The sequence below is a fragment of the Podarcis melisellensis genome, assembly GCF_964234715.1.
Source record: "Podarcis melisellensis genome assembly, chromosome: 5".
Lineage (NCBI taxonomy): Eukaryota > Metazoa > Chordata > Lepidosauria > Squamata > Lacertidae > Podarcis > Podarcis melisellensis.
The window spans coordinates 75,359,872-75,382,093 of record NC_138537.1 but is presented as its reverse complement, the minus strand read 5'-3'; the positions used below and the strand labels follow the sequence as shown (position 1 = coordinate 75,382,093).

The window sequence follows — 22,222 nt, the reverse complement described above, 5'->3', positions numbered from 1 at the left end:
GTTGTATTCATTCAACTTGTTTTTATTATTGCTTGTTAGCCACCCTGAGCCCAGCCTTGGCTGGGGAGGGCGGGGTATAAATAATACTAATAATACTAATACTACTACTAATAATAATAATAATTCAGGGGTGTGAACAGGATTTTCTGGGCCCAATATGCTGTGAATTGGGCTCTTTGCTACACTTGCTGAAAAAAATGCACATAAATTTTGCATGCATATGTCATATGCAAATTTGAACTCTCTTTTGCAGGATATAGCCATAGAAGGAGGAATAAAATAGCTACTTGTAATCATATTTTGCTTCCTTTAAACAGAGTGATGCATCATTAGACTATAAAGGGACTTTTTCTGGGTCTCCCCTCTACCCCTGAAAAGTAGTACAGCTCCAGTGCTTAAACCAATCTTCATCTGGCCAAATTATTACATTTTTGGATGCATGAGACCCACTTGTGTTCAACTGAGCTCCCAGTTTGCTGTGCACAAAGGATCCTCTCGCCATGAACCCCATTAAACACACAGATACTTATTTTTGAATAGACATGTATACCAGTGCACTGTAAGCTAACCATACAGTGAGTTTTTAATAAGTGCCTGGAGTTGTCTAAGCATCTTTGCATATATATATATTTTTTCAAATTCTGGAGTGAAGGGGTGGGTGACATGCAGTGGGACACACACACACACACACACTTTTAGGGAGTATTGGATCTCAAAATGTAGAGATTCCAAGAAACAGAAAAAGATAAATAAAAGTTCAGGGGTGTGGAATACTGCAGCTGTTTATGACCTCAGGAATTCCTGTCTCCTGGTATCCAAACACCTCACTTGTCAATCACAGTTCTGACTTGACTCTGGTGAAAAGCACTGAAAGGCAGGAACAGCCATATTGGTTCACCTGCCAGCACATTTTGGTTTTTAACTTCCTTTACAGGAGGCCAATCAGATTACTTTAAAAAATAAATAAAAGCCCTGATTCTGTCTCTGGGCTTGGTACATCTGCACCCCCATACCCCCTCTCAACAGACCTGTCCTAATCCCTTATTGACTAAAATGTTTACTGAAACTTTATGACTTCTGTCTAAGTTCCTTGAATGTTTTCCCTAGAGAAGTAGCTATGAATTTCATTCCAGATGTTGTTCTTGCGACATTTTGGTAGAGCAGTAGTAAAGACATCGAAAATTATGGTCGCAATCTTCTGTCTAATGTTAAAGTGGCAGAGGATAGTTGAAAATGATCTATTTTAATGGTGCAGGCCAGAGTCCTTTATAAGCTAAGACCTTCGTTATTGATATTGAAGGGGCCAGCAAGCTTAATGGCTGCAATCCAGCACAGAGTTAGGCGCACTTAAACCTGTGGATTTAAAGGGGCTTAACTGTGTTTATTGTGCTGGATTGTGGTCTATTTTGTTTCTCTGCCATATTCTCCATGCAGCCCTCAGTACCGCAGTGCTATAAGGGAGGAAGAGAGAGGACAACCTCACGGCTTCCTTGTTTGAGACTCAGGCTGAAAAGCTGCTGAGAACGAAAGGGAGAAATTCCGCCTAGGACACATTCAGCTGGTACGGCAGAGGCTGGAAGAGCAGTATTCTTCTCCGGGCATTGGCTTGTAATGGAAATGGAATGCCTGTGGATGATAATATTTCCCCAAGCACCTATGGTGCAAATAGGAGGCATAGTGTAGATAGGGACTATCATTCCTGTCAGCAGATTGCCGGCTCAAGAGAGCCAGTGACAGTAAAAACCCTGAAGGAAGAGACAGATACAAAATAGATGAAGTAAACATGTCTGGTGCAACCTTGTCTCTCAGGTTACATTTGCTCCTGGTTTTGTCTCTATTTAGAAATAACACAACCAAAGCCATGCTATGCTAGTGGTTCATAGGCAGGACTGGGCCTATTTATCACCCAAAGCTATAGGTGGCCAAATTCTAGGACACCACTGGCAGACTAAGAAGGGTTTGTGGCACATCTGGATAGGAGTAGCACGCTCTATTCCACAGGCGGTGGGCATGTCCCCAAATAAAAAAAATTGGGACATGATCTATGAAGAACTAAAAAGAATGCTAAAACACACATTTTTAAAGAAACCTGAAGCTTTCATATTAGGCATTCTAATGATAAGCATCCCAAATGAAAATAAAAGAGTGTTTCTTTACGTGACAACAGTGGCTAGAATGCTAATACAGTGGTACCTCTGGTTACGAACTTAATTCATTCCGGAGGTCCGTTCTTAACCTGAAACTGTTCTTAACCTGAGGTACCACTTTAGCTAATGGGGCTGCCGCGCTGCCACCGCACGATTTCTGTTCTTCTCCTGGGGCAAAGTTTTTAACCCAAGGTACTACTTCTGGGTTAACGGAGTCTATAACCCAAAGTGTTTGTTACCTGAGGGGTTTGTAACCCGAGGTATCACTGTAGCAAAATACAGTAGTACCTCATTGTGAGTCCGCCCTGTTTAGCGTCCATTTCATGGAACATCCACAGCAAACCTGGAAGTACCGGAACGGGTTACTTACAGGTTTGCTGCTTGTGCATGTGCTGAAGCTCAAAATCGCTTCAAAATCGTGTGTGTGCAGAGCAGCGCTTTGTTGAGCATCCCTTTCATTGAGTGTCCGGGGCTGGAAAAGTGAGTTAATACCAACAAAAGACGAGTGGCAATTAAAGTTGTGTGAGTCCCTTGAACTAGCCAAAATGATAGAACTAATAAGAGATCACTCAGGCAACAAGGTAAAAAAGGAATGGGATTGCTTTAAAAACTACCTGACAAAATATGGTTCCAAAGCAATACTCGGTTGTGATTAATCTCACAGATATGTACTTGACTAATTCTTTATCATTTTTTTATTCTTTATCATTTTTCTTTATATATATATTTACTTTTATGTATTTTTTATTTTTATTTTTGAATATTTGCATGTAATGTTTAATTCATGCTTTCTCTGTAATTTTTAAAAATGCAATAATGATAATAATGATGTTAATGATGGTGATGATGATGATGATAATATTGGAGTAGGATGGACTACAGCCTGTATTCGCCTCTCCTCTGCTGTGTTGCCATTTGCTCTCTGGCACAGTACGCTAGGGGCAAAACCACAGTGAGATGCAGAGGGCTGCATACACACCGTAAAAGTGCAGTGGTATCTCTTAGACTGCAGATCTGGCAAATATCACATTTGCCCAAAGGGAAATGTGATAGTCGCCAGAGGGAAGGGCTGTAAGTCCAATGGTAGAGCATCTGCTTTGCATGAAAAAGGCCCCAGGTTTCATCCCTGGTTTCTCCAGGGAGGGCTGAGAATATTCCTTGTTTTGAAAAAGCCAGTCAGTGTGGTCAGTAATGTGCTAGATGTACCAAGGCTTCCAGTGTTCCTAAAGCTTTGGACAACGGTGGACACTTTTCCCAAGTCTTCTCATTTGAGCCAGAACTCAGTCTCGGCACCTCTCAGGTGGGCGCCATTACCATTATAAGAAAACAAGGGAGGTGTTCATGCTGAGTTCTGGCACGTCTTTTTCTAGAACAACAGTACTGCTTTTGTCTGTTCCTCACAACTTTATCAGTATTAGCCACTCTTGTCAGGTTCAGAGGATATAGCTGTGAAAACCCTGACCATTTTGCTCAGGGAAGGAAGCAGTATGCCACCTTCTTCCTGCAACACGTTGTCCCAGTTCCAGATGTGTTTCAGATCCATCAGGCTGGGGTGGCAAGGAAGACACACAGGCACTGATGCTGAGCCATAAAGGCTCATTAGCTTAGCAGGGAGGCTTCAGATGACCACCCTGATATTACATTGTTCTGATGGTGCATTCATGTTTATGCCATTAGCAATTATCTTGTCACAATTCCATGCACAAACATAGAATTAAATGGAAGTGTGTGTCATATATACTGCATCAAGACTGAACAGTTTTCATCCTGCTTTTGCTTTTGGGACTCCTGGTCTGGCCTTCTTGTTCCCTCTGTGATATTTAACAAGGACCGCCTTTGATTCAGTAGGTGTATCAAGACCAAATCCTTGACAGCTTTACTCCCCTGTTTAAAGGCTAAGAACCTGATTTTGTTTTCAACATTCTGTCATTTCTTCACTCCTCACTTTTATCTTTTGAAATGCCATCAAAGCGTTCAGCAAATATTTGTGACCAAACATCTTTAAGGGAAGGTAGTCTAATTACCGTTTGCCTAGATCTCTAAAACAAAGTTGGCTAATCCTTAGTTCACCCCCCCCCCCATTTTTTCCTGCTTCCCTTTAAGATCCTAACAATTTTGGTGGTGCCAGCTAGCAGGGTGTGGTGGGGAGAAGACATAGTGCTGGGGTGGGCAGCCTATAGCAGATGCAAATACCCCCTCCTCAGTCATCAGATCTATCATTTGATGAGCAGAAAGGGGTTAATAACCCCCCCCCCTCAGCTAATCTGCATGGTTCTAAGTATGTGTGCATGCACAAGAGTTTGGGCTGGCCACACCCACCCCTGGAATGAGGGACCTGGAGGGTTGACCAAGGGTCAGTGACCAAAAAAAGACTTGCTGTTGGTTAAAGGTGGAAGATGATAAACAGCTGGAATACGATTTTCCTATACAGTGGTACCTCTGGTTACGTACTTCATTTGTTCCGGGGGTCCGTTCTTAACCTGAAATTGTTCTCAATCTGAAGCACCACTTTAGCTAATGGGGCCTCCTGCTGCTACCGCGCCGCCGGAGCATGATTTCTGTTCTCATCCTGAAGCAAAGCTCTTAACCTGAAGCACTATTTCTGGGTTAGTGGAGTCTGTAACCTGAAGCATATGTAACCTGAAGCATATGTAACCTGAAGTACCACTGTACAGGGGTGGGGGCGGGAGAGAGAGAGAGGGGGGGGGGCAGGGAGGTGGCAAAGATATTCTGGTTTTTTGTTGGTTTTTACTGATATGGTTTTTCGCCAATGAATTTTAGAAATATTGGTTCCGTGAGTGAATGGACTGACAGTTCTCTTTTGGAGTCTTCTGACACACTGCACAGAACTACATTTCCCAGACTTTCTTGGGGAGAGGAAATTAAATGATTAAATCATAGTAAGAGCCAATCTGAACATTATAGTAAAGACAGGTGCTGTGCATCTGGTTCCCCCTCTGCAATGACGAATAGAACCTGTCTCGTAGACAGGTCAAATTTCTGTGCTTGCTTGTCATCAGCAAGTGGAAGCAAGGAGATGCCTTGTGCTGTGTGACGTCGGGACATTGTGTGGCTTCTACTGCATGTTAAAGAGACTGATTCATATAGCAGCAGTTTTAGCACTTGGCATGTGATTACAATAACAACTAATTTGGTCCCCAATTCCTGATGTAAATTTGCAGAACCATATGCAAGAGAGAAAAAAGCACCCAAAAGAAAAAGAAACATCCATATGCCTTTTTTTGCGGGGGGGGGGGGGTGTTCTTATTTAATTGCACATTCAAAATTATTGCTTCCCTGAACCTGATGAGAAAACAGAAATGATCTAAACTTCCTTTTAATAGCTTGGGAGCCTGCATTTATGATTACTCATTTATTTGCATTAAATTCACCAGCCCATCTGTTCCACTGTGCTTTGTACATTCACTGGAGACTTAAAAACATATTACTTAAATGTATTAGGAAGTCAATGATTACTTTAACCAAGCAAAGCGATCGGGTTTCTTCTCCCTGAATTCCCATCCAGAGACAGTTCTTACATCTTATGTTAACGAAAATGATTTACATTCCTCATGCGCACAGCTTGCAGTCACTGTTTGGAATCCCAATTAGAGCTGACATTTGCGGACGAGAGATGTGTAGGTGTGTACTAATATAAGTAAATATTAGCCACAAGTGAAACTCGTGGGAGAATTCGGTTCCTTTAGCCTACGATGTCACAAGAGAAAAGCTTCCTTAGAATAACTAAACTTCTGATAGTTGAACCACACTACTCTTTTCTGAAATAAAATGAGGCTTGTTTCATTCTTTCACCCAAAAAGGTTTACTTTGTAACAGGGAAAAAGCACACCACAAAATTTAATGAAGAATTAAAGAGCGTTATTGAATCTGTTAACGAAGTGTAAATATAAAACATTTACACTTCCTGCACCTTCCAGGTAGTGATGGGTGAACTAGCCTTGGCTCAGTTCCAAATTGGCTTGGCATTCTTAGTTGGTATTTTGAAGGAATTGGGATGTGTGTGTGTGAGAGAGAGAGAGGATGCAGGAAGCTTGCTTATTTTCAGAAAGCTCCCTCTCAGCTTATAATGATGGATTTCAGATATGGATGGTAGACAGCCGCCACATCTCTGCAGAAAAGCAATTGGGAGAATTGACCCAAATAATAAAACTGACCCCAAACACGCTTGTACGTTTTAGTTTCACTTGCTATTTTCAAATAGCATCTCTATTTTCAGTGAGTTTTCAACTCACCCCCAAAATCTTGGGAGGTTTTCCCCCCCAAATTACAGTAAAGCCCACTAAGCCCGGTTTTTAAGGCTCCAGGAAACTCTGCTGCCCCTGTAGATAAGCCTTCGGAATCAGGGAGTTATCTGAACCAAAGAAGAAGAAGAAGAAGAAGAAGAGAGTTTGGATTTGATATCCCGCCTTTCACTCCCCTTCAGGAGTCTCAAAGCGGCTAACATTCTCCTTTCCCTTCCTCCCCCACAACAAACACTCTGTGAGGTGAGTGGGGCTGAGAGACTTCAAAGAAGTGTGACTGGCCCAAGGTCACCCAGCAGCTGCATGTGGAGGAGCGGAGACTTGAACCTGGTTCCCCAGATTACAAGACTACCGCTCTTAACCACTACACCACACTGGCTCTCAAAGAAGTCCCTTTATATATGCTCTCTGTAAAGACTCCTCCTACCCCATATGATAGGCAAGAATGATGCCCTAGCACCAATCCCAGATCTAAGGTTAGTTGCATGGGCAGAGGGAAGGCTTACAATAAGTAAGCTCATCCATCTACTAGCCATCACATACTTACAAGATCCTTCACTTAATTTAGCAGGGCACTTAAACAGTTCTTGCAAGTCACTCATATGTAGAAGGTATGGGTGGGGGGCATACCCCCCTTTTTAACATTATCTTGGAAGGTTGTGGCTCTCATCTCTCCCTCGTAGTGGCTACTTTTATTCAAGCTGGCTAGACATAATTGGTTTGATGAAACGGTCATTAGGGCCACTTTCGATACACAAACTAGATGTCTTAATTTGCTCTGTTTTTCACTTACTGTGTTACTGTTTCACACAAAGAGATATTTCAGCAAGTCATCCCAAATTTCTTTCAAAAACACATTGATGTATGAATATGACATTCATACGGAATTTTCCCCAAATTCTTGAGGTGAATTTTAGGAGTCCTTCTGCATTGGAATTTTACCTAAGCCACATTAAGTTGTGAGCCTCTCCCCCCCCCCAAAAAAAAATGAAGTTTGAAGCAATTTTAAACTGGGAGTTCTGCTTAGCTTAAATATAGATTGGAAATTCAGGAGAAGTTAAAAGAATGTTGATCTTGGGAAATTTCTTACAGCTTTTTTTGGGGGGGGATTTCATATACAGGTATGTTACTACTAAATGTTACACATATAGTGAAAATAGAGGTGAATTTGAGAAGACCTGGGTCTGGCAAAATGTATTTGGTGATTTTAAAACATTCTTAAAATGTATGTATGCCACTACTGTGGCCCGTGTTTCATAAGCTCAAAAATGGAAAATGAACAAGGTCCCAACTAAAGAAGAATGACAACTTAAGCTGACAGAATATGCACAACTTGCAGACTTAACATATAGAATAAGAGAAGAAGAAGAACATACATTTGGAGAAAAACAGAAAGCGTTTATTGAATATATGGGGGAAATTGTGTACACTTGAAAATGTTGGCAGCAGTAATATAAATTCAACAGTGTAAATAAGTTTTGATGGATATAAAAATGGAATACTGAATGGTTTAGTTTTTGTAAAATATGCAGGGATTTATGATATGCAAAATGAACCAAGGAAAGAGAAGAAGGGAAGTCACTGGTATTTTAAGGATGTTTAAATGAGTACTCTAAATTGTAAAACAGAAAATAAAGAAAATATATTAAAATGAGTAAAAAAGAATTCTCTGTTCAAAAACTCATAGCTTTTGAAAGAGAATGATAACATTCTATCCAAGTTAAAGATGTGTCTGAAAGTTTTGTTCCTTGTTTTTACAGGCAAAGAAAGGCAACTACGCATTCTTGTGGGACGTCGCAGTAGTGGAGTACGCGGCATTGACGGACGATGAGTGTTCCGTGACAGTCATTGGAAACAGCATCAGTAGCAAAGGATATGGGATAGCGCTCCAGCATGGCAGTCCATACAGGGATCTCTTCTCCCAAAGGTAATACAAAAGTGCTTGGGCTTGAACCCCTTCCCCAAGCCGAGTATCCCATTTGCTGGCATTTAGACCCTTGGCTAATCAGCTGCTTCTGGGTGAATATCGCTTGTAGCAATGCATTTCAGTTCTGTCGTTTCTTCGGGGTCGCAGGATAGCCCATCTGGTTTTCAATTCAGGTGAGTATGGGGGACGCAGGGACAGAGGGGCAGTCCAGCCCTTTCTAAATTAGGACTAGTTCACAGGTGAAGAACTGTGGGAGAGTAGAAAATCATGGCTACAAATTAATGAAAACTGTCAAATGGGGAATAATCAGTGAGAAATGTGTGGTGTATTATTCTATGCTCAAAGGTAGGCAAATTCACAGCAACAAATCCAGGTTTGCTGCTCAACAGGAAGCCGCGGTCAACCCTGTCTCTCTAATGAGTATACCTGTATGATAATAAGTTTCCGAGCACCTTTTTGCCACATTCATAATTCATGCTTCTTGCTCTGCTCTTTAAAATACCATATGTATATTTTAAAAGCATAATGGGTTGGATCCAGATTTAGCCTTCTGCAAAAGGAGGCTTCTTCTACTAGCAGAAAGAATAATTTTTTGACATTCTGTGAGATCGCCTCCAAAATAAGCTAACAGAGAACCAGAATTACCATTTCATTAGGGCAAGTCCTGAACAACATGTCACCTTCATAATCAATATGTGCAATAGTGATTGCATTTGGTTTAGTGTGTCTTACTTTGGAAACAAAACATGAGCATTGTCTGAACTGACAATTTAGGTGGAAAAAAGGAAAGCGGAACAGGTGGTTACCTTGCTGAGCAGCACTAGCTTATATACCATATTTTTCGCCCTATAAGACACACTTTTTTCCCCTCCAAAAATGAAGGGGAAATGTGTGTGTGTCCTATGGGGCGAATGCAGGCTTTCGCTGAAGCTTGGAAAGCGAGAGGGTTCGGTGCGCACTGACCCCTCTCTCTCTGCAGTAAACCTGGGGAGCCCGCGGGAGTTCCCGCAGGGCTCCTTAGACTGTGGATAGCAGCCTGCTTGCCCGGAGCATGGGGCGCCCTGAAGCAGAGCGCCCCGCCCTTCGGGAAGCTATCCACAGCCTGGGGAACCCGCGGGAGTTCCCACAGGGCTCCCTAGGCGGCGGATAGCAGCCTGCTGCACGGAGCGCGGGGCGCCCTGAAGCAGAGCGCCCCACGCTTCGGGCAGATCTCCGCAGCCTAGGGAGTTCCTGTGGCTGGGGGGGGGGGATATTTTTTTTTCTTTATCCCCCCCCCAAAAAAACTAGGTGCGTCCTATAGGGCGAAAAATACGGTAATTTATCCTGAGAGTGTGGGATTGCATCAGGGGCACATGGGGATATTTCCAGAAGCAGGAAAGGAAGCAGATGGCTTATGTTACAGTTTTCACTCTGCAGAAATACTTCCACTCTTCTGTCCTATATGTAATGCTCTTATATTCACTCTCATCATGATAAGATCCGGTTCAAGATGGATCTCCCTAAACTATAATCAAGTAGCACTTGACTTATACCACGGCCGTTTTGGGGGCTATCCAGTTCAGTTAGAGCTTTTCTCTGTTGGCATCCATCTGTCTCAAGTGTGCCATTGAAGGTAAAGTCAAATAACTGGAGAGTTACAGTGCCTGTTGTGGCTGTAGAGACCAATATGGTAGAGACATATTTTATTGTAGCTGGGGCAGATTGTACAAAATGTGTACTTGACCAAGCCTGCGTGAGTCAGAGGATCCTAGTCTTGATTATCTGTGGATCGCCAGGATCTCAGGCAGGGCTGTTTGACATCTTCAACTACAGTATCTGCTAGTTTACGATTGGCAGTGCTTCAATGGAAAATAAATTCCCCACCACCACACTTGAATTTCTGTTTCCCACAATCTCTTTGGAGGAGTACAAAGCTGTTGTCAACGACTGGTATGATCCTTAAACAGAAGCACTCCTGGAGATTTAATCATCAGAGCATCTGCATGAAGTTTGCAGTTTTTCCCTGTTGTGCCTAATTCAGGGGGTTTTCATGCCTGTCAGTTGTCAAACAAAATGGGGCTATGCATATATGTAAGTGCTCTCTTAAGTCTTGCTGTGCTGATATGCAGTACAGTGGTGCCCCGCAAGACGAATGCCTCGCAAGACGAAAAACCCGCAAGACGAAAGGGTTTTTCGGTTTTTGCGTCGCTTCGCTAGACAATTTTCCCTATGGGCTTGCTTCGCAAGAAGAAAGCCCATAGGGAAATCTCTGGGGACCTCTTTTAAATGCTGGCAGTGGGGAGCAAAGCCTTTTCCCCCCCTCCGGACTTCAGAAGAGGTCCAGGAAGGCCGGCGGGGGGCGAAAGTCTTTGCTCCCCCCTGCCTGCCTTCCCAGGAGAGCGGAAAAACGCACTGTGATTCTCCGCTCTCCCCGACGGCTTTTGAAGGCAGGCGGGGGGAGCAAAGACTTTTGCCCCCCGCCAGCCTTCAGAAGAGGTCCAGGACCTCTTCCGAAGGCGGGCGGGGGGCAAAAGTATTTGTCCCCCCCCCGCCTGCCTTCCCGGGGTCTTTTACATCGCCCAGGGACTGTCCGGGGCGATTTAAAAGCCCCCGGACGGCTTTTGAAGGCAGGGGGGGAGCAAAGACTTTTGCCCCCCGCCAGCCTTCAGAAGAGGTCCAGGACGTCTTCTGAAGGCCGGCGGGGGGCGAAAGTCTTTGCTCCCCCCTGCCTGCCTTCCCGGGAGAGCGGAAAAACGCGCTGCGATTCTCCGCTCTCCCCGACGGCTTTTGAAGGCAGGCGGGGGGGGGGGGGGAGCAAAGACTTTTGGCCCCCGCCAGCCTTCAGAAGAGGTCCAGGACCTCTTCCGAAGGTGGGCGGGGGGGAAAGTCTTTGTCCCCCCTGCCTGCCTTCCCGGGAGAGCGGGAAGGCAGTGCTGTTTCTCTGCTCTCCCGGGAAGGCAGTGGGGGGGAAGCAAATACTTTCGCCCCCCGCCGGCCTTCAGAAGAGGTTGGGGGACAGACTGTCCCCGGACCTGGTCTGAAGGCGGTTTCCATAGGAACGCATTAATTGATTTTTAATGCATTCCTATGGGAAACCGTGCTTCGCAAGACGAAAAACTCGCAAGACGAAAAGACTTGCGGAACGAATTAATTTCGTCTTGCGAGGCACCACTGTAGTACAGAAGCCTATTTGCAGGAAACCATGCCTAGCTCTACAGTTACCTGTTGGCTTTTGTTCGGGGGTCAAGGCTGCTTCCCATCCCAATTTTGCCAGTGTCCATTGTTTCTATGTCCACATCTCACCACCCCAGAGTAAAAATCTGGCAGGATAGGAATTTGGCAGGCATTGTTAATCTATCCAGTTCAGTGTATGATTTGGAGCTCTTGGGACCTAGATCTATAACAAGGTCAATTTAATAAACCAATGAAAATAATAGGCAGGAGAACAAAGAAAGAATGCCTGTTCAGCCCTTTCATTGTGCAGGGAGGGGATTTGTTAAATGGGGCCTGACAGGTTGGGGGTTCTCTGCTGTACCTCTTCTGGCTATCAAATTTAGTATTCTAAGCTCTCAATGTCCCTTAGTCAAGCCTTTCTTCATGGGCTGTTTTGTTGAGTAAGGGAGTGGCTATCGCTGCCTATAATGGTTTGTACAAAGGCCATTAGGACTTCTCCTGTAGTTGGAGACCTATTGCACTCCTACCCACAAGCACCGTGTTTGTGTGCTTCAAAAGCACAGCTTGACAGTGCTTGCTTCCTCTAACTGGTCACAGCTGGGGGTTGCTTTTCAACAGGGAGATGCATCTGAACTCACAGGTGAGGCTTCATTTTTACTAAGTAACGTTCTCAACATTATTTTTGACCATTATGCATGGCACCAAGATAATGCTGAGGAAAGACTTGTGCCACAGTTTGCTTAACAGCAACGGTAGCACCATTTCCACCCCACAAGTGCATCAGTGGATCCAACCCAATATGTTGAGAGGCCCTTACTTATTCACAACTTTCTGAGTGTGTTGTTAATATTGATTCCTGCAAAATTTTACAGTGTTCACATCTCATTCGTTGTGCAATTGGGTATACATTTTTTTGGTAGCACAAACCTTGCCGATTGTCAAGTTTATATTCTTTCAGTTGCACATTTCCTCTGTGCAAGCTTTCCTTGTCGAAATATAATGCTTGTGGTTTTCCCTAAAATGATCTCTGCAGGATCTTAGAACTACAAGAAGCTGGATACTTGGATGTGTTCAAAGAGAAATGGTGGCCACGAATGGGACGCTGTGATCTGAACAGCCACACCAACGCACAGACGGATGGGAAGGCCCTGAAGCTTCACAGTTTTGCAGGGGTCTTCTGCATTTTGGCAGTGGGCCTGCTCCTGGCCTGTTTGGTGGCAGCCCTGGAGTTGTGGTGGAGCAGCAACCGTTGTCATCAAGAGACACCCAAAGAGGTCCATAACTTTTATTCTTATCACAATTAAGTGTAGAGAATGTAAAACTTACATCAAACTGAAGCTGTGGAAATCCAGTTCACTGGATTACAATTGCAGATAATTACATTTAAGCACAGGTTTCTTTCTTTTTAAAAAGTTATATCCCTTTTCCATATTTTTTTTATAAAAAATCCCTAATGTTTGTGTTTTATGGAAGGTACCAAAATGTCAGCTCTGGCAACTAAAGTCCTGTATTTATTTATAGAGCAGATACAGCCTGGGCAGCAGCAGCACTGCAAACATTCCCACATTGCCCCACCATTGTGCCTCAACCTTGCCATGGAGAGACCATCTTTAGGGGTAAGAGAGTAGCTCAGGCACCATGCCTTTGGCCCCCACTGTTAAAACTGACAGACAAGGATGTTTAGGGCTGCCTTAAATACACAGATTCAACACCTCCTGATTCTTGCAACAACAACAAAAATCCCATGTTTACCTGCTGACCAAGCCTGCACCACATGTCACCTGCTCCTCGACACCAAGGACTGCTTTTTGCCCTTCTGGTTTGGTGTTAAAATACTCGACCTGGAATATGGGAAGATTGAGAGCAAGTGTAAGGCTATTTACCTCACTTGGGGTCCTCATCTGATCTTTTGGTTAAAGCAATAGAAGCAATAATGCAGTCACCAGGTGACATGAATCTTGAGTAACAAGCTAGATAGGTCAGGTGGAATCTAGTGACTTCAAATATATAGTTTAACTATATATTTTTTAACTTGGGTATACGCAACTCATGATTCACCAAGACAGCTCAAATATAGTCATGTATTGTGATCTCACAGGAGCTAAACAATCCTTCCTGTCCCATTTTTTTGCTGTCCTAGGTAAAGCACAAGAGCATGAGGTTTATTGAGCTTCTAGTAGGGTCTGTGTTCAGCTTGGTGAATGTCTTTTTTTGGGGGGGAGGGTGCATATGAAAGCCACTGAACTGGTTGGTTGTGAAATGGGGACTTGAGTAAGGCCCTTCCCAGGTGTCTTTTGCCACCATGGAGAGATTATTTCATTCCAAGATGTGAAGTCTCTATGGTAGTTAGTTGCTGTTAGCTGATAAAGCAATCAGAGAGGGATTGCAGAGGATGATGTTAAAATACGGCAGCAAGGAACTTCAGTATGTTCCCATGTGCTCTTATGTAACTCAGTTTTCTTTGTGGAGGAAAATATCCCTTTACAAAGGAAGTGTGGGAGCAGTGCATAATAAGGCAAGCACTTTTAGAGAGATATGTAATGCTGTTTTCCTTTGTGTGAACAGATGAATGAATCTTTATTCCACTCATTAATAACACAATAAATCATTCAGGCCCCATCACTGGTGGATGTGTCCCCCCCCCTTTCTTGTCTCTTTCTAAAAATAATACTCTTCAGAGCTAAATGAGCGGCTTTTAGTTAAGTATCTCTTATAGTCAGAATATGAAATTGCCTGTTATCAAAGGTTTTTCTTGCAAATATTTCAAAGCAATAATAATCAACCTGTCATAGCCATATCGTGCAAAGAGACAGCATCTGTTTGCATCTGTTTCGATCTTTAACAGCCTCACCTCTCTGTTGGGCTTTGAGACATTAAGGCACTTTAACCTTCTTTTCATCTTGAACAGATGCTTTGTACCAGAGGGTTATGACAGCAGCCACACCCCGACTGGGGAAGAACACAGGGCCTATCACTTTTAATTTTTATTTCTGAATAGCCAGAGTGTTGCACTAATTGACATGCCTACCACATACAAACTGATGGGAAGGCTTATAGTCTATAATGCTACTTGTCATTAACATTCCACTTGTCTGGATTTCCTACTTGTTCATTCAATTTGTCCTCCAAGTCTTCAGCTACCATGCTTCACATCCAAGTCAGAGAAATCATTTTGTATGTAAGTCCACTGTGCATTCTTTTCAAAGGGAACATTTTTGGTAAAAAAAATAACTTACTTAATTTGCTCACGTAGCCAAGAGTATCATGAATCCATTTCTTATTCACGAAGAGATGATGTGTGTAGAAATCCATCTATGGGCAAAGACACATTATTAGTATGAGGGCTGAAACCCTTAGTTCGTTCAGTTAATAGTGAGTGAACTAAAACTAATTTGAACTGAACACTTTAAAGTTCAGTCTTCTGCATGTTCATGGCAGTAGGGATGTTTGAGGAATTTGCTCTTTGTGGATTCCGATTCAAAGTAGCCTCTTAGACATACTATAGATATTTTTGAATTTTTCAGTTCTCCAAAATTGTGATGCAGTTCTAAGTTCAAAAGACACACCCAAATGTGTATTATATATATAGTGTGCTTTGGGATTTAAAAAAGCCTATATAAATGCATACTATGAAGTAATAAAAAAAACTATTTAGTGAGAAAATAGAATCAAAAATACCATTCAAATACAAGTTTTCATGCATTATTATTATTATTATTTAGAAAAAAACCCTCTGCAAATTAATGAAGACGTGGGACATAACTTCTGAATAAACCCTTGTGAAACTGACTCATGAAATAAATGCTGATTTGCCCTGTCAGTGTTGCCCAACTTCCAGGGCACAACTAGACATGATGTGGAAGAAATATATAAACCAACTGTGTCCCAGAGGTTTTTTGTTTTTTTGTTTATCTGAATGTGGTGGGACAAGGCCTCATACAGAGCTGTGGAAAATGTGGCAGTAACATTTCTCTCCCACAGCATTTTCCTGACTGAAATTTCCCCCTGTGGCTGCTGTTTGTCCTGTAGGGAGAAACCTACAGTGCAATTTTAATCAGAACAAGAGAATTAGAAGTAGGGGAGAGATTAAGTTGTTCTGTCCCCCAGAATCATAGCCCTTGTTCTATTAACTTTTTTAAAAAATGGGTCATGGATTTCCTGCATCAAATCTACTTTCCCTATATTTGGGCAAATAAATCCATTGAAGAAAGTAGGAACCATTTCTGAGAACACTTTGATAGGATTAGGATGTTAGTTGATGGTGTGATGGTGGTGGGGAGGCAGCCAGGGTTAATGAGAACAATGTTTAATTGATACATTTATAAGTTAAATGTTTAGACCTTTTGTTCTAGAATGCCATTTTAAAGAGAGAGAGAAATGTATTAAGGATTGTCTTTCTTTCCAAGGTTCACTCACTTCACTATCTCAAAATGGCACCTATAATGAATTAGCTGTTGGGGATACATGCACACTTGTATAAATTGAATCCGTTATTGGTTGAAATGCAAAATATTATTTATAATCAGTGGACGGATGACCAATTAAAACGCATGCTTTCTACCCTGCATTTCTCACCACTTCGAACATGGTGGGTTCTTGGTGCAAAATGGAATTGCTGATTTAGTTCATTCAAATAGGGCCTATTTTACATCTTGCCAAACTGCCAGGTACATTTTTCTGAAAGGTGTGCCCAAAGTGTATCTCACACAACAGCCTTCCTCAGAAGTTGCTGGAATATAACCTCCATTGTCCACAACCAGAATAGTCAAGGATAATGGGGATAGTCCAACAACATCTGAAAACCTAAGACTGGAGAAAGCTGCCATACTATGTGTGAATAATGTGCAACGTTTTAAAAAAGTATGTCTACATGTGGATGCGCATGTACTTCACTTCATTATCTGAAACCAGTTTCAGACATTTTGAGCTGGCAATACATGCACGGCCCATCACAGTGCATTTCACTCCTGCCTGTGTTGTGCTGGCGGCAGCCAGGGAGTCGTGATGTATTGCCAGCTTGGCCATCTGCCTGTCTGCATGTTTGCCTTTGCCCAAGCAAGTTAGGCGGGCCGCCTCTTTCCTCCCGGTCAGTCGCAGGAAGAATGAGGCAGCCCACCCTGCTTGCAGGCAGGCAGATGGGAGAGAACCTTCTCAGGCTCCCTCTGCTGAGGCCGGGACTGGGCTGTGGAGGGAGCGAGTCACTCGGAACTCCTTTAACTGAGCAAGCAGGAAGCTTCCTTCCCTTCCTCCTGGTCGCTTCTCCCTTCCTCCCGAGCCCAGCCACTTTTTCAGATGTTTTTGGTGTTTGGGCATTGTGATTCACAATGTTGAAAACCAGATACCATCCAGCCCTAGTCCTCAGAAGTGGTTTTTATTTTACAAGATATACCTGGAGTAGCTCTACTATTTTTGTAATATGCAAAGGGATTTTGAGAGGCATTTCCTTTCAGCCGTAATATCAAAGAGTGCCACTATTAAAAATAATATAATGAAAAGTCCTGCCTATACAAAGTTCTTACAATGCAACACAGCGGTCATATTATTTCCCCAAGCACACGTAATGCAAACTATGCCCCAAAGTTGTAGCCAAATACAAAAACGAATGGTTAAATAGAGGTCAACTTCTTTTTATATCAAGGTATTCAACTCTCCATTCATTTGGGAAGGGGGCTTTTTCGCCATTCTTTGCTGTTTCTCATTGTTGGGATTCTTTCTTTGTCTGCTTCTTGCACAGAATTCCAATGGGCTTCTGATTGTGTCCAGCTTCACTAATGCTTTGGAATCTGCAGTTTTGCTAATAGGACTGTCTCTTGGAATTGCCAGAGCCTAGTCATTGCTTGCTAAACGCTCTCTAACATTGCAAAATGCTAACCACCCATTTCTAAGATCTGCTTTGCCAGCAAGTAGGCACTTTGCATAGCCCACGCTCACCGGCCACTGTAGCAGTGCAGAATTTCAATCAACTATGCCCTGCAAGCACTGCAGGGATCTTACAGCCAGGATTTTAAGGCAAACCAACTGTGGAAGATTTGATTGAAACATTTCGGGGGAATTTCCTCCTGGGGAGTATATTTTTAACCTAAGTTCAGTAGGAGGCAATACTTTAAGAAATGAAAAATGGATTAATAACTTTGGGTAGATCACAGAAACAGACAACTCCTCTCTAAGGTAGTATCTAGGCAGAGGAAGCCACTTTGATGCTGATCATGGCATGACTTGCAAGCTATTCACTGCCTTGGCTACTTTTAGGTCTGAGATGGGGAATGTGTGACCTTCTGGATTCCCACTTCTGTCAGTACCAGGTAACATGGCTCATGATCAGAGATGATGGGAGCTGTAGTTCAACAATACCTGGAGAGGGACATTTAGGTCATTGTTCCATCTTGAGATTTTGGATGGTGCTTACCAGGGCTTTTTCAGCTGGAACTCAGTTCCGGCGCCTCTCAGGTGGGCGTCATTGCCATTGTAAGAGAACAAGGGAGGCATTCATGGTGAGTTCCGGTACGTCTTTTTCTAGAAAAATAGCATTGGTGCTTACATTTATGAAGTTCCTAGATACCTTACAGCTCCCTATCATCAGTTTGTTATTGAGTTTTCGCCTGATAACATAAAAAATAATGCACATTGAACCGTCTAAACCTGTCCTAATTAATAATCTAATTTACATCATAATTTTATAGCAGTTCCTAGGGAGTCCCAGAAATTACTATCAAGGAGATTGGCCCTCGGGCACATTTCAAGCCATCAATAAATCCTATTTTGCAATCTGTTGCAGCCATCAGTTAAAACAGGGTTTTTATGTAATCACATTGGGAAGGTAAGATGTAAAGGAGGACAGGTTCCCAGTACCTTTATCAGTTGTGTGGAAAAGGGACTTTCAACAAGGCCACCTTTAAATACTGTACTGTATTTAGCTTTGCTAAGTATCTTTCCCCACTCCCTAGCCTTCATTTTGCTGTGTAGCAAAAACAGCTGTCTGTTAGGTCTGCTGCTATTAGCAGCTGAAAGCAACTTGTGTTTGCCTAACTGCTCCTTATCAGACCATGTGAAAAACATTCTACTAGAATGTCTTTTGCCTCTTAGCAGCTTTCAAAGGGCCAATAGTGAGATTAGCACTGCAGGAGCTAAAATACTGGCATTTTGTTATTGTCAGTGCCTTCACTCATCTTCCTGCAAACCAATAATTTTTTGAAATCAGTGCACAAGGCTCTAGTGTGCAAAGCTTTTGAACTAGAGATGACCTGTTCCTACAGGTTTGCCTCTGGCACTGTAGGAGTGTCAACCATTTTTATCTTTTTTAAATCTTTTTTCTTTTTACAAGCCTAACCAGGTTTACATGTTTTGTGCCTTATTGTGATCTCCAATGCCACAACCATCATAAATACAATTTTATTGGTATTTTTCATGAATATTTTAAACTGCCTAGAGCTCAGTGGTATATAATGCTTGATGTATCAACTAAAAGAAAACCTCCCCCTTTCAGTGTATTTAGCTTGAATAATACCATAGCTGTTAATGATGGGTGTATTCTAACCTACCTCAAAACATTTGCATCCTAAAAGCTCCTGCTGTCTTAGAGTCAAGCTTCACAAGTGACAGTCCCATGTAATGTATCCAGTGATGGACAGTGATGGATAGTATCACTTCAAACTGTGTGTGTGAAATGTTTGAATGATCCCTCTTTCTGAACAAAAAAACCTGTCTGGATATTTAAAGCAAGTATGCAAGGCAGAAGGACAGGCTACAAGTATCTCTCAAACATGCTGATTTTGTATTTGCAAGAAATATTTCACGTATGAGCATTCAATTATTTGATCTTTCTCCTGTATGTGAGGTGTGAATTGCTCTCACGCTTTGTTTTATTTACTGAAATATTTGCTAGCATCTCTGCAGCCTGGGCTCGCCGAGTGGTGCACGGCATAAAAATGAAAATACAATAAATACAATGAATTTGATCACCCAGCAAATTGCACTACAAATTAGCATAAAATCATAAAAACTAAAGAAAAGGCTAGGGAAAATTATTCACCTGGCACTGAAGAGAGACTCGATATTGGCGCCAGGTGTACACTACAGAGCTATGTTACTTGCTGATTGGGCTCCTCAATAAATGGACTAAGTTGGAAATGCTGTTCTCCATGCAATCTAAAGTAGTAGAGTCCAGCAAGGAATACATTGCATGGGATTTCTGATCATGTAGAATAGCTGCCAGAAGGAGGAACATTCCTTAGGGACTGAAACAATAACACCACAGGTTCTGCATAATGGTAGCCATTGTGTACCACCTGGATCCATTGTACTTAGGCATGTATCACCTCCATTTTTATTTTATTTTTTTAAAAAAGCACAACTGGGGCATTCATGCACTTTCAGAGTAGAAAATTAGCTGAACTGTTTTGGGAACTGGGTCCTTCCTCCTACTTAAAAATGAAAACACTGAAGACAGGCACCATGGTGCTCTCCAGATGTTGTGGACTCCCACCACCACTTTGGCCATGCTGGCTAGAGCTGATTGGAAGTGTCTTTCTCAACATCTGCCAGACAACAGGTTGACAACTCTCAACACAGACTATCACAGGCGTTGGCAAACTTGACCCTCCAGATGTTTTGGGACTACAACTCCCACGATCCCTAGCTAGCAGGGCCAGTGGTCAGAGATGATGGGAATTGTAGTCCTAAAACATCTGGAGGGCTGAGTTTGCCTATGCCTGGTCTATTATCTCTCTCTTTTTTGCCATTTCATCACTGTCTTCTCCCCCAACCCACCCTATTGCTGGCTGTTTTTCATTTTACTGTTTTGTTTTTTCCAATTTGTGTTCCCTATTCCATGTGAAGAAAAATACAAGATTTTATATATATATATATATATATTCCCCTTCATTGTATGTTTATATTTTACATTGCTTTTTAAATTATTATTTTTATGTATTTCAATCACATCTGAAATCTGTGTACTTTTTTTGCTAAAATTTCTCATATAAATAATCATCTGTATGTATCACTGCATTGTACTTTAATTTTCTAAGATGAAATAAACTTTTGGGAGCAGGAAATATTAATAAAAAATGTCACTGGCAATACAGGGCAGTAGAACAGTAGTACGCTAGCTACTACACAGGGCCAATTCACATGTGCAGCCTCTTAAATTTTCATTGCTTACAGTCCAGTCCTGTCTACAGACTGTCTACTCAGAAGTAAGTACTCCAGAGTTCAGTGGGGACTCGGAGTACAATGGGGTTTGGCATGAAAAAAATGTGTTCACTAGGATAAATTCACACCAAAATGCTGGTGAATTTTTGCGAGGAAATTCACAAATTGTGGCAGAAATCTAGAGAGCAGAATTTAAGATTTGGAAAAAAATGAGAAACTGGGAGAACTAGCAGGTCCTTCCATCCCTAATTGCAGCCGTAATTGTGGTTAGATGACTGAGAGTTTGAATTTATCACTGATTCCATCAGAAAGTAATGTGTTTGAGGCTCTGTAAAATGGTCACATGCACTGGAAGCAAGTTATCACTTGTTAAACAATGGCCTGTATTCACTTATACTTACTAAGACAGATTTCCACCCAAACAAGCTACCTTGGAATGTGGGATCTCCTGTAGATTCCAGAGTGTAGATAGAGAAGAATGGAAGTCATTCTACTCTTCTCCAACACTTTTCAGAGAAATATCAGCTTATCATTAGCTCTTTACTACCATCTGAATGGAGTTCCAAAACTACCATGCAAATAGAACTTGAAGAGCTGTTGAAAACCTGGCCATTTGACAAACAGTTTTTTGTGTGAAAGGTGGTTGGATAATTCTTGGACATACAATCTTAAATCAAGGTACTGAACTGTTTAGAAATCTGGATTACTCTAATCTACCAGCATCTCTGTTCCAGGGGAAAAGTGAGGAATAAGGGGAGGGGGTGATTTACGTGTTCCCACTGCAACTTTCCAATACACGAGACAAGGAGGGCACTGAATGGCCCAGCCATGTTATGAAATACTATGAGTTAAGCTCTGTACCAGGCTTAATTTGTACAGAGAAAATTATACCAAAATAGAATCCTGTTCCAAGCAAATGGGACACAGCTGCTGGTCATAGAAACACCTGCCAACATGCACACAATTTGAAATACTTTCCTACGTTGGCCTCAGTGGTTATTGTGAGCCTGCCTTCTCCACCAAATAAATATATAAAGCACTCCTAAAATGTAGCACTAATTGAGATTACCTAATTTATTGGTGGAAATTGTATACTTCCTTTCTTTTCCAATCTACAATTCTTTTTCGGTATCCAAAATGGTGAAGAAAATAGCATTTTAGAGTATGAAGTACACCAAAATTAAAAATTAAAACCTCCAACAGAACCAGACAAATTAACCTGGACCGTGCCAGTCACTTTCAGTAGTTTGGGTGCATTTTTAGTGTGTCATTTATGTCACAAATAGGAAATATCTGATTTGGCTGATTGAAGGCAAACTCATGACTGAGCGCACAAAAAAATCAGAAGTGGGAGGCAACCAGTTCATGCCACTACTAATTCCAGGCCAGGTCACATGGAAAAACATACCTTGATTTGTTTGAATGGTTTTACTCATATTCCAGATGATATGTGCTATCATTTTATTCATACTTACTTGGAAGCAAATTTATCCAGTGGGGCTTATTTCCAAGTAAGAGTACATTGAAATGCAATGCAGGTATAGCTGAAATAAATCAAAACCTGCTTTGAAATGACAATTTCA

The 22,222-nt window shown here is 42.1% G+C and overlaps 1 protein-coding gene and 1 long non-coding RNA gene across 7 annotated transcripts in view; one reads left to right on the top strand and one right to left on the bottom strand.

Annotated features, from left to right (window-relative positions):
- The window catches only part of GRID1 (glutamate ionotropic receptor delta type subunit 1), a 700,182-nt gene that overhangs the window by 666,467 nt on the left and 11,493 nt on the right, over positions 1-22,222 (top strand). For 3 of the 6 annotated variants that reach the window (XM_081913537.1, XM_081913538.1, XM_081913536.1), the window contains exons 14-16: positions 8,170-8,336; positions 12,523-12,763; positions 13,016-13,105. In XM_081913537.1, coding sequence (XP_081769663.1) covers positions 8,170-8,336; positions 12,523-12,763; positions 13,016-13,105 — 498 coding nt within the window. Of the gene's footprint in view, positions 1-8,169; positions 8,337-12,522; positions 12,764-13,010; positions 13,106-22,222 lie in introns of all 6 variants that reach the window. The other 3 variants (XM_081913540.1, XM_081913541.1, XM_081913539.1) reach the window with 2 other exon arrangements.
- Positions 8,343-20,822, bottom strand: LOC309371240. The gene is made up of 3 exons (XR_014168956.1): positions 13,242-20,822; positions 11,538-11,635; positions 8,343-8,583 (listed from the first exon to the last, which is right to left on the bottom strand). It is a non-coding gene; the product is annotated as an uncharacterized lncRNA (long non-coding RNA).